This window comes from Thermobia domestica, chromosome 8 (assembly GCF_964235325.1).
Source record: "Thermobia domestica chromosome 8, izTheDome1.hap1.1, whole genome shotgun sequence".
In the NCBI taxonomy this organism is placed as follows: Eukaryota; Metazoa; Arthropoda; class Insecta; order Zygentoma; family Lepismatidae; genus Thermobia; species Thermobia domestica.
The window spans coordinates 95,569,683-95,582,858 of NC_137461.1; the positions used below are offsets into that span (position 1 = coordinate 95,569,683).

The window sequence follows — 13,176 nt, forward strand, 5'->3', positions numbered from 1 at the left end:
CTTTATGTTTTACTTAAAGTGATATTTAACAAGGAAATGGAATGACTAGTGCTTAACTAAAATACAGAGTCGCATGTACACTCATATCCAAAATTATTGTCGCATGTCTATAAATATGTTGTTGTAGGAATATAATTTGATAACGAATTCGCCCGGTATTTCTTATAATGTTAGTACGCGTATAATCGGCAAAGATGTGTATGTGGAAAATTTCATGTCAAAAGAGCAGCAAATAAGAACAATAAAACGAAAATAAAACTTTCTTGACCATTTGGCATCATTTTGTTTTACTCATTCTAATTTTTGTATTTATAATTCTCTTCCTATGAAATTTACCACAAATATACATTTCCCGATTATACACATACTATCAGTATTAAAAGTACCCTACAAAATCATTATCAAATTATATTCTTAAAAGAAGACAGTTATAGATATGCGACAACCATTTTGGACATGAGTGTACATCTAGGAATCAATAGCATATCTGCATCAATAGCAAAAGCGTATATACACTGCGAAATGTTAAATAAAGCGAACGTACTGTACACAAACTGCATTTACTGTCACTGAAGTGTACGTAACCGGAATGCTGTTGTACACCACAGGATCAGGAAAACTGTAACCTAATGCTCTGTATTGACATAAGGATTTTTGGACTTTCAAAGAAAAAAGTGCGTTTTATACACCGGCTAAAAGTCTTTTGTTTAAAATACAATAACTGTTCTACACAGAAGGATAGATGAGAATTAACTGTACAATTTAAACGCCTTAATCGAATCTTTTTCATAGAACACTTTTGGGTTTTGTGCAGTGTTTGTTAGGTTACAATCTTCTTTAGCTCATGAGACATGATCATATGAGGAAAATACTGAGAACACTTCTTGAGTTAACTTACTTTTACGGCTGACGCTAACATGTTGTAGGCTAACATACTGGGTTCTACTACGAAAAGAACCTGCGATTTCATGCTTCACACCTGACAGTGCTAACTATTCAGCAACTCGGAAGCATTTATTTAGCGCAACGGAAAGTTACCATAGATATTTAGCACCATTTTCAAGATATTCTACCTGTATTGCAAAGCTAAAAAGGTTTATGATCACTGCAGTGTATGTAAACTCAATTTGCAGTATATGAACTACCAATGATGACAATGACGATCTACATTACTGAAACTACAGGGAAGAAAGGAAGTTTACATTCAAGCACCAATCTGGGCATTCTTGGAAAGAAACAGATCGGTGAGTACTACATACACCCTAATTTACGAAGTCCAGGTATCTACTAGGTAAGAAGCTATCATTAATCGAATTTTCCAATCATTACTGGTTTTTAACTACAAACCGAATGAACGTTACTGATAAATTTTAACAAGTGTCATGAACAACTGAAGTCAAATCGCAAGGTCAGATGTTGAGATGTAAAATTAACATTTTTTCTTTCTTCAGAATAGATGGAGAATTTGGAAAAAAAAATATTTGTATTCAAATAGAATTTCTTTTTGGGATCGCCTTATGTACTTTTAAGATTTATGGCTAAGCTCAACTTAAGATTATTTTTTAAAATATAATTTTATCTCTTTTCATTAACTTTCTCGAAAGTATTAGTAACTTTAAAAACCATAAATTGATTTGAATTTATGACTACTGAGCATGGTCCAAATGGATGTTCAGTTCATTAATTGATGAATTAATAGCAGACAAACACGCAACTTTGAACTTACGGAATTTTTAGAAATTGTAGTGTTTTCATGCAAGATGAACTAACTTCCGAATGACTTTAATTACTTTTTTTTTCTCAAATGACTCAGTACTTCAATATGTGTGTCACATGTATGCACAATTGCAGCCCTTTTCATGATACGAGGAGGTAGACAATCGATTTTACCATCTATGAGTCTCCAGTATCAGTTTCTCTAGTTCCTTCGAGCCGACTGAACCCGAGGTATTGCGGCTGGATTATCCTACAGAATATAAGGTTTGCCTTTTAGTTATTCTGAATTCGTCACACGGATTCCTATGCAGCCAGTATCATTGGAAGCCGAGGCCTTGGTTTTCGAGGCATTGTCTGGAGGGAAGAATCTCAAGCGAAGTCTTTCACATAGGGGTATCAAATTATTTAACCGAAATCATGTCTCGCCAGACACTTATAAAGTATTCTCATCCACTGTTCTGAAGTCCATCATGCATGCTTCTGGCTGTTGATTTTGATGATAATTTTGGTATATATATATATATATATATATATATATATATATATATATATATATATATATATATATATATATATATATAACAAAAAACTAAGTTTTACGTCCCACGCTTATGCCGGCTAAGCTAAACAAGACTGTGAGGATGAGAAATGAATGAAATAATGGAATCAAAAAAGTGGGAGGGAACGGGAGAATCCCAAGAAAACCCATGCATGCACACGGTGTCTGCCCACCACAAAGTTCACTTGGTGCAAGCTGGGATCGAACCAAATACCCTATGCAGCAGAGGTGAACGCTCTACAACAGCAATTCTGGTTAAGTCTATTAATGATTTACATAATCGACCTAGAAGAAAATCAACCGCTCGATTTTTCTTTCATTCTGGAGATTGGAGAAATCGAAGTCGAGCTCTCAATATGAGCTCAAGCTCGTACGTTACACACAAACCAGTTTCCTTTGAAATACAGACACATGATCAGAATTTCCAATATCTTGACCACTGACTGATACATTGCAAACTGCAGAGGCTGATACATAAGTTCTCCTTTGCAGTCAAGGTACTTGGACCATAAGCTCTTCTAAGAACGTTGTCATGATCTTGAAGCAGCATTCTCAGCGGGAGGAGCTAAAGCACAAGACCACGTGGCATAAGCTGTTTGCTTAGGTGAAGAAGAGAGAACTTAGAGCGCATACTCTAAGCCGCCGTCCTCGCACACACTTCATGGCTAACTAGTATCAATTCGTATTCAGCACTTGAAGCATGTCTTCGATCGCTAGTATACTCTCCCGGACATTCTGAAATTTGTATTACAGTAACATACATGCATTTTAAAAATAAACCATGTAATGGAACCTAAAAAGCAATTACGAACACGAGTGATGGAAAATAAATGCAACACGTAACACAGTGTCCATACGAATAGCGTGTCCCACGTACCCTGTCATCTACAAAAAACATTTGGAAACCCACCCATGGAAATATTTCACACTTCTGTAATACATAATACTGTAATACACACACTTCTGTAATACCACGAATTCATAATTTTATTAAGGTGCTACTGGAAAATCATCAATACTTTAAAAGACAAACACAAATGCTTAAAAATGCTCTGTCGCTAACGAGTTGGAAAGCTCGACTCGAAGATTCTAGTGGCTATGAACGTACAAAGCACTCATCGAGCTCTTTATTATCCAGGACTGTCCACAGATCGGCAACTGACCGGAAATCGCTCTTTAGACATACAGCTCCATTACTTAGTCAAGATGAACTGAGAATTTACCTTTCCTATGGCGACTCCCTAAATTAGTCGGAGTGAACGCTGGTTGGCTAGTAGTTACAACATACGTTGGCACCATTGCTGGAACCATTGGAACACCAGGTGGTCCTGGAGGAAACTGAGGCGTCTGTGGTGTTTGTGGCGTGTGAGGTCTTGAAGGAGTTGGGGTGCTTGGAGACCGCTAAAATTAAAAATACATTTCTGGTTATAGCGTCAGGGCTACAATCACTTCCTGTTACTATATTTACACAAATACAATTCTATTTAGTCATTTTCGAATTATTTTCACATTGTAGAAATGCAAAATATGGATACATACCTTCTTCATTAAGATAAAATATTTCAATGTGGTTCAAATTTTTTCAATGACTTACTAAATAACGATATATGCTACGATGAAATAATTACAGAAGTTGTTCAGTCTACATTTGGACAAATTTCGACTTACCTAAAAATTTCGAAGATCCAGATCCGTAGATGCTCGATGGCGCCAGATCCGTAAGTGCTCGATGTGTTTCCCTTGGTTCCTAACAATAGCCGACAGCGTAATTTCCACTGTAATAGGCTTCTCTGAAGAACTGGGACGGGAATCTTGTCCCATTCCCTTTGCACAGCTTTCCAAAGTCCTTCCACAGTTGTCACACGCCGTTTTCCCAAAGCCCGCTTCAGTAATCCAAATCCACAATAGTCCATAGGACTTGCATCTGGAGATTTAACAGGTATCTCATTGAATGGTATCACCTGTATACCACTTTTCTTCATCTCCCTGTAGAATGCGAGGGACGATTGTAGGGTATGTGATGAGGCCTTGTCCATGTGAATGCATACCAGATTGGCGTCATTTCCGTACATTGTGGAGTCTCATGCTCGTAGATCGGCAGCATGATCTGCTCCTGAAAATACTGCGAATTTATTTTGCAGTTCTTCGCCACCCTACGAATCTTCAGTTTACCTCGGTAACAGTACCCAGTAACGATCATGAACCCTTTTGGGAAGGATTCTTTACAGACACGGACCCACCTTCTGAAGTTCTTGGTGCCTTTCTCTCGGTACATGATTGCTCTCGGTTTGCCGCAGTCGGAAAGGTAAATCCATGCTTCATCGAGTGCCCACCTTTGTTTTGCCAGATGCCATTCGTACAGCTTCCGGGCGTTACACTTTCGTTCCTTTTGGTCGGCATCCGTGAGAAGATGGCCGCGAGCTTTCATGACTTTTTCCAGCTTGAGTTGATGGTGTAACGTCCGGCTCACAATCCCCAAAGACACGTCAAGACGATTAGCCATACACCTTTGTGTTGGCGGATTTTCTTGCATTGCCATTTTGCGTTAAGTTTCCTCTGCATGGTGGAGGTGGCCTTGGTGCATTCCCGCTTCCTAGGCAACTTCGTTGGTGATCCAAAGGGTGGAGCTTCGTTGCCCTTGTACTTTTTAATAACATTTTTTATTCCACTTAAACAGATGTTGCAACCATTCTTCTTGCACTGTTTTCTAATGACAGAAACACTAAAGTGGGCGTCATAAAGAGCCGCAACATAGCCTTCCCAAAACCGGCTTAGTTTGGGCGGCATTTTGGTCACAGAGCGGAAACCCACAGACTTGGAAACAAATTTAACACAACACTCACAACAATGGTCCTGTTTTGTGCGTTATTGTTGTCCGAGCGGAAAAACAACTCCGTTCCCAGGAAGCCACTGCAGGACGCTACGAGCCAGATCGGGTGAGTCCATTCTGCCCGGGAGAGGGAAGGAACGAAATCGGCCAAACGTAGGCTGAACAACCTCTTTATATCCATGCATGAGAAACACATACTCATAACTGAACAAAGATGCAATTATAGCGTACATACATTTATTTCACTCAGGAACAAGTTTAGAATACTGGACAACCAGAACCTTTGTGCGATATAAGGAAGTGCATAACTATTCTTCATACCGCTTAAAGAATTGGCCATTCCTGTCAACTGATAGAGGATATTTTAACGATTCGTTTTATTTGCTATGCATTTATGAGATTTTGTATTATTATTATTATTTATTTATTTTTTAAGTCCAGAGGCATTGTAGAAGACGTTACGTATGGTTTCACACCTTCCTGCGTCCAGACATAGGTGGTGATGACGTCATAATTTTAAAATATATATATTTTCTCTTATGAAGCCTATGTTCATTATTTTTTGGCGGGCTTATTTTTGGACGTAGAAGATTGAAATTTTGCACAAACATTCAGTCCACCGAGTAGTATTTACCAGATTTTTTTCAGATTTCTGCGTTAAAACAGGGGGGGACCCAGAGGGGCAAAGGGTTGAAAAAGGGATATTTTTACCCCAAAAATCCCTTTTTCGGGATTTTCCCGCCTTAGATACATGATGGAGACATGTGAATGGTACTGCCTGAAAGGCAGTTCTATTCTGAAGAAAATGATGTGCAAACCATGATCCTAGGGTAATTAGGGATGTCTCAGGAAATTTTTACAAAATATTCTTCTGTATATGGGAATATGGTACATGTCGGTATATATATTTTTCGGCGGGCTTACTTTTGCACCTAGAAGATTGAAATTGTGCATAAACATTCAGCCCACCTAGTAGTATTTATCAGATTTTTTTCAGATCTCTGCGTTAAAACAAGGGGGGGGGGGGTCCAGAGGGGCTAAAAGTTGAAAAAAGGCATATTTAGACAAAAAATCCCGTTTCTCGGGATTTTCCCGCCTTAGATACATGGAGACACGTGAGTCATACCGTCTGAAAGGCAGTTCTATTCTGAAGAGAATGATGGGCGAAACATGTCCCTAAGGTAATTAGGGATGTGTCAGGGAACTTTTTTTTATCAAAATATACTTCTGAATAGGGGAATTTGGGACATTTTCGTTTTTTTTTTTTTTTTTTTTTTTTGGCGGGCTTATTTTTGCACCTAGAAGATTGAAATTGTGCACAAACATTCAGTCCACCGAGTAGTATTTACCAGATTTCTGCGTTAAAACAGGAGGGGGGGGGGTCCAGCGGGGCTAAAAGTTGAAAAAAAAGGGATATTTAGACAAAAAAACAAACTTTTTTCGGGATTTTCTCGCCTTAGATACATGATGGAAACATGTGGATGGTACCGCCTGAAAGGCAGTTCTATTCTGAAGAGAATGATTGGCGGATTATAGTCCTAGGTTAAATAGAGATGTCGCAGGAATTTTTTTACCTGAGATCATGGTGTTTTGCGGTAATTTGGGGCATTGTGGGGATTTTTGATAAAATTTCTCCCGCCCTTAGTATTCAAGATAGAAACTTGAAATTTGGCACACACATTCAGTCTACCAAGTACTATTTTTTTGAGATCTCTACGTTCACACAGGGCCGCTCCGGAGGGGCCCAAAGTGTGAAAAAAATCCCTCCGAAATTTTTCCTTTGACATCAATTTTCCCTCTTCTGGTATATGATATGGGCATGCAAGTGGTACCATTTGAAAGCCAGCTCCATTCTGAAGAGAATAAGGTATGAACTATGATCGTAGGATAAATAGTGACGATGCAGTAGCTGCTTGACTGAAAGTCTAAAAAATTCCTCGAAAGCCCCCAATCTCTAAAGGGTTAATGTCTTAATATCAGATTACTAGTGTAAATTGTACTACTTGTAATCCTAGATAGATTCGGAAAATACAATTTTTTTTTTTTTAGTTTTTACGTTTCACGATTATACCAGCTAGGCTAACGGAGACGTGATTATGAGAAATGCAATGGTGGAATAAATAAAGTGGGAGGAAACAGGAGAACCTGAAGAAAACCACGCACATTGCGTTTGTCCACCACAAAGTTCAACTGGCGCGAGCTGGGATCGAACCAGGGATCCCACGCACCAGAGGTGAACGCTCTACCACTGAGCCGCCGCGGTCTATATTAAAAACAAATACCAACTTTACACACTGCGTTTATGCCCTGTAGGGTAAAGGTCAATAATTAATGAGAATGTGGAAAGATCTCGAGAAACCCACATATACAAAACTTTTCACCATACATCCATATCGGCTGGGATCGAACCAGAAACACCTCGCCCAGAAGTAAGCACTCTTCCATTGAACCACTATCCAATATAAAAAGGAAACTTAAAATGCAGTACATTTAGAGGGTTGCTTCAATTCGTGAAACTCGACAGTAGACAGGATAAATCGGCGACACAGGTTCTTTTTATTACCGCAAAGGTTCAGTTACGACGACTATACCAGAAAATATATTTTCTTTTCTCAGAACTTCCATGATTTTCATTGGCAGGCATTTCTGATTATAAGGCTCGAAATCACGAAAGTACACATAAAATTTACCTTCCAACACTGAAAACTTCTCAATAACATCTAATAGACAACTAAGATACCTAATGACAAATTGAGAAAGATTTCTATGATTATTGTTAGTTTATTTACGAACATAAACTGCAGAACTTGAACCTAATGTGACTAGCAATTAATAAAATAATGAGGAAGATATTAGCTTTTCACCTTTAAATATTAGAAAAATTGAACTATTTTAGTTTCGATTTGTCATGCTATACGGTTTACTTTTTTCAAACCTAATCAAATAGACTGAATAGTCAACTTACCGGTGTAAACGGTTTTGCATTAGGATTGTATACAAATTCTTTCGCATTTGGATTTAATGTAGATTTTTTTAGAGTATTAGTTACTTTGTCTATATCGCTTTCTTTACTTTCATCTGGCGACTGTTGATGTTTATTCTTTTCTGCTTCTGATTCCGTTAACTTGAAGTCTTGACCAAATTTCTTTAGATCTGCTATCTGTTCTTCTCTCCCTGAAAGATTCAATTTATATCATCATTACACTGTGGCATATCTAAAATTAAGACAATATTTATAAATACCAACGCTAAATGAAGCTATTTTACCCTAGAGTTGAGTGTTCATTTGTTTTTTTTATTTAAATATTTCATTCGCTAGATCATCTACAATCCTTTTCGGGGCTTACGGCTTTTTGTAGCAGATGAGTACGAAGATCTTACATCCTGTATCTTTCTGGTCGTGGATATATGCTTTAGGAACATGGCAGGCAATGATAATTACCAAAGGATATAGAATGTAAGAAATTTGTACTTGCTATAAGAAGCTGTATGCCCCGAATAAAATTTCAGAAGATACAGAGAATGAAATAGCAGTAAAAATAGGTCCACGCAAAACACAGAACTCAATGATAACACAGCTTCAATTTATACTAGTACACGGTGCGTAAAAATGAAATCACTAGCGATAAATAATCTATCAACTTTATCACATTGTCTTCGGATAGCTGGTCAAAAATTTATTTATACACAACAGGACAGCGAAGGAGAAAATGAAATGAAATCTTTGAGTTTTACGTCCCACGGTTATGCCGGTTAGGCTAAAGGAGACGGTGATGATGAGTAATGAATGAAATGGTGGAATGAAGAAAGTGGGAGGAAACGGGAGAACCCCGAGAAAACCCACGCACACGGTGTTTGTCCACCACAAAGTTCACTTGGCGGGGGCTGGGATCGAACCCGAGACCCGACAGCGAAGGAGACTCCAGGATTTCTCTCACCCTACTTAAGTAAAAACATTCTTAATGATATACATGAAAATCAAATATTACACATTGTTCGTTTAAGTACACTTCTTTCAAATAAGGCTAGGTTCACCTAAATTTGAAATTTAAACAAAGATAGGCGCAAACTACATGTTCCAAATATTGATCATTTTTCCTGGAATATAGTGGCCATAAAATGTGTTAATCCGTTGAAATCTGGAATTCGGATTAACACGATCATCATACTTATACGTGCTTTGCAGATATAAAATGATGGTACAGTCCGCAGCAAAAAACCTGCAACATGAGCATATAAGTTCATTGTGAAACGAAGAAGTCTTTTGCTCCAAAAATAAGTGTGTAGGTGAGGACGCCGAGGTTTCTCCTGACGTGATTCGTGACACTTAAACATTATGTTGATTTCCTGCGCTGTTAGGCGTGGTTTCACAAACTTACATGATGCTCATGTTGCAGTTTTTTTGCTGCGAACTGTACAAATGTCCAATAACACTGGTTAGAACATACGAATATTTACAGATATTCTACAACTATGTACAACAATATTTTTCGAAACGCACATTAAGTGTGTCATTTTTGCCTTCAAATTTTTCAGTCGGACAAAATAATGGCACAGATATATAATTCTGTTGTTGCAAAATTGGTGCAGATGCTAAGTTGTGTGTGTAACTAATCATATACCATTTTTAAAAAAATAATGTAAAGTTCTTTCTCGAAATGTCCAAATTCAAACTATCTTTACTATGACACCCAAAGGGTGAAAAAAATGTAGGACTGGACAAGAACTCGAACCTGGAACCTTCGGGATGCGTTAACCACTACCTACCCAGTCCGCTCCCTGAATAACCATGCATTCCCACACTTAGTCGGTGTTCATTCACCTAGACCACATTGTTTCTACCAGAACTCCAGCTTTCTTGCCTGAATCTGGACTTAAATATCATCGAGACTGGTAACGAATCAGCATAGGACCCCCAAAATTGTGCATTCAACACTAATTTCGGTCATTTGGACATTTGCACCAACTTCACTTCCTTCTTTGTCGATAGGAAGTGAACTTAAACGGCATGGGGAGCGCCATTTCATCGTAGCGACCCCGAAAACTATGGATTCGACACTAATATCTGTAGTTTTCGATTATTTTTACATAACATCCCTTCCTCATGGAGGTGCTAATGAGGGCTGAACTTTAACGGCATCAGAAGTGTTACTATTCATCTCAGCAAGCCCGGAAACCAGGTTTGACACTAACATCGGTCATTTTTAAAATTTTTTATACATGTCGCTCACCGTCCTTCCCCTAGAGCTGGAAGAGCTGACATTCTTACAGCATTTTTCTAGATTATAGGTGTATCAAATTTGGATGAAATTGTTTCATGCGCTCCAGCGTTATGCTGGGACATACATATCTACATAATACATTATTTTATCTATCTATCTATATCTATATATATTGATAAATGGAAGAAACAACCGATTTTGAAACTGTTGTGTTAAAAGTCTGTTGTTTTTTCTACTTATCAATATTATCATTGCTGGCTGCACACTCAATATTCATGAACATTCATTCATCTACCCCAAAACATTCCAACTTGTATAAATGAACGTTTCGGCAAAGTTTTACTGACTTCTTAATCAAATATGTTTTCAGAAAACTAACGTTGTCTGTAGAACTATATTTCGTTGATTACCTCCTTCCTAATAGTCCCCATAGCAGAGCATGCCGCTATCTGCGATGTGATCGCAGAAAATCTGCCGTGCCTGTGCAAAAAAACCCAACAGAAAAGTATAAAAACATGTCTGCTAAAGTTGCAGTAACACATTTTCGAGACAAATACTGTGTTGCAGTAAAGCTAATGATGTTTTGTTTCAGTATATTATTGTCTGAGGTCGTTATGTGAAAGCTGGGGTTCAGTAGGTTACTAATGTCATGGACAGAAGGCCACCAGCAAAGAATGATATTGGAACAGCGAGTTAGTGATGATATTGGAACAACAGACCAGTTTACATACATTATCCTACATGGAGCCCCATCAGGATAAATAAATAAAATCCTTAAAATAGCTCTTATCACAAAGTACGGTGTATCGTATCATAAATATTTTAAATGTTTCTTTTAGAAAAACTCTTTCAAAAAGGGTGACTTCACAAGTTGTTACTCGAAGTAGGGATACCGCTGAAACTGTCTACCATGCTTCATGTAACGCTGTAATAAAAAAATTATCTTGTATAAAAAATTTTTGTTGGAATTTGTGCAGAAAATGTATGACTTATAAAAGCTCATCGCAGAAAGGCAAAGAAAGTTCTGGCATCGGGCTAATAGTATTAATTTTCTTAATTCCAGGAGCACTCAATACTTATTTCCCTTGTACCTAATATTTTTCTATATAAGCACTAATCGGTATTTTGCATAACTGAGTAATAAAATTACAGAAACAATGCTTCTCAGTCTCATTTGATTTACTTATGATTTATTTCATTAATATCGCACTTTTTTTCTACAAATTACTTAAACCGTACATCGGAAATATTTGATGAATTTTAGGCCTTCTCTCTCTCTCTCTCTCTCTCTCTCATGTTTGCTTCGAAATGGTTCACGATACTGGCTGCTAATAAAGATAACAGCGGACTGTCAAAAGCTAATAGATCTTCTGTTTGTACAGTTTACCTTCGAATTTAAAATACATTGTCTTTAAACGTATTTCCAAAATTTGCTATTTTATAAATTTCCAGATAAGAAAATTAATTAATACTTAGCAAATTCTCCGTACAAGACATTTTAAGTACATGTACAGTACAGTCTCAGTACAAATACAATTTAAAGAGACATTTTGCAAATATAAATTTGTACTAGTATATTATGTCAGACTTAATTTTTTAGATTATCTGCATAATCGGAGAACACATTTTTGCTTAATGAGGAACTGCAGTTAACAGTACGAGGGTTGTTACAAAATTTCTAAGTTTAACTAAAGAAGTAGAAATACACAACTTTAAAACATATTTATTGAGCCTTCGTATGATGTCACACCAAATTTGGTTTTAACATCTACTTTTTCTCTGTTTTTGTAGATAAAGACAGTAGACAGCAATTTTTGACCAAATGGACGAACCTTAAAGTAACAGCTGTTATTAAATATCTCTGCAAGAAAGGTTTAACACCACAGGATACCCATGCTGACATGGTATTATATTTGGAAATAGTGTCCCTTCTTGAATCAGTGAAAATATAAGGCACCTGAATTCTGAAGAAGAACCTCACTGAGGATGACTCTCGAACGGGAAGGCAGATTGGAGTCCACGAAAATACTGATAAATCCATGAAAATATATAAATGATCGCCGACTGATCATCACGTAGATTGCTGAGACAGTGGGTAAGCGTAGATAGAAATATCGATTACCATCTGAAAAGTTTCAGCGAGATGGGTATCCGAACTTTTAGTCTCTAACCAAAACATAAACGTCTAACATTTCAAGACATAATCTTCAGCTTTTCCGGGCAAAGTCAGGCTTCTTTCTGACTCAACTCACAACAACACTGGAACATAGGTCCATTATCCATTACTAACCCACGTTAAAACGAAGTTCCAAGCAATGGGAATAGCTCACATCACTATTTCAAAAGAAGACAAAGTCAGTGCACTCAGCAGGAAGGAAATGGTGGGCCAAGAATGAGGTGGTGATGGTAGATTATCCTAAGGGGCAACGAGTAACAAGGGACTCCTATGCAGACGACCTACTAAAACTGTGTGATCATATCCGGCAGAAGCGTCATGAGGAACTAAAAAAATAACTTTCTTCAATCAGGATAATGCCCTCATTCACAAATCGGTCGCCGCAATGACAGTAATTCATGATTCCGACTTCGAATTACTTCCTCATCCAATTTATTCGCCCAATGTAACACTTTGACTTATCTGCTTCCAAACAGAAGTTGGAATATGTTTATTTTGAACTGATGATGATAGTCATGCGTGTCGCAGGCATTTTGGACGGTTTCGACTAAATTTTTACCAGCGGTATAATTGTACTTGAACACAGAGGGTCAAGTGCTTCGAACTGTCAGGGGACTGAGCTGAAATGTAACACCAAACGAACGCAGATATGCTCTTTTCATTGTTAGGCTTA

General features: G+C 37.6%; 1 protein-coding gene across 3 annotated transcripts in view; it reads right to left on the minus strand.

The window, feature by feature from the left end:
* LOC145693095 (uncharacterized) overlaps nucleotides 1-13,176 on the minus strand; it is a 92,057-nt gene that overhangs the window by 22,976 nt on the left and 55,905 nt on the right. For all 3 annotated transcript variants that reach the window (XM_081768787.1, XM_081768786.1, XM_081768788.1), the window contains exons 8-9: nucleotides 8,071-8,279; nucleotides 3,499-3,676 (exon numbers count right to left, since the gene is read on the minus strand). In XM_081768787.1, coding sequence (XP_081624913.1) covers nucleotides 3,499-3,676; nucleotides 8,071-8,279 — 387 coding nt within the window. The remainder of the gene's footprint in view (nucleotides 1-3,498; nucleotides 3,677-8,070; nucleotides 8,280-13,176) is intronic.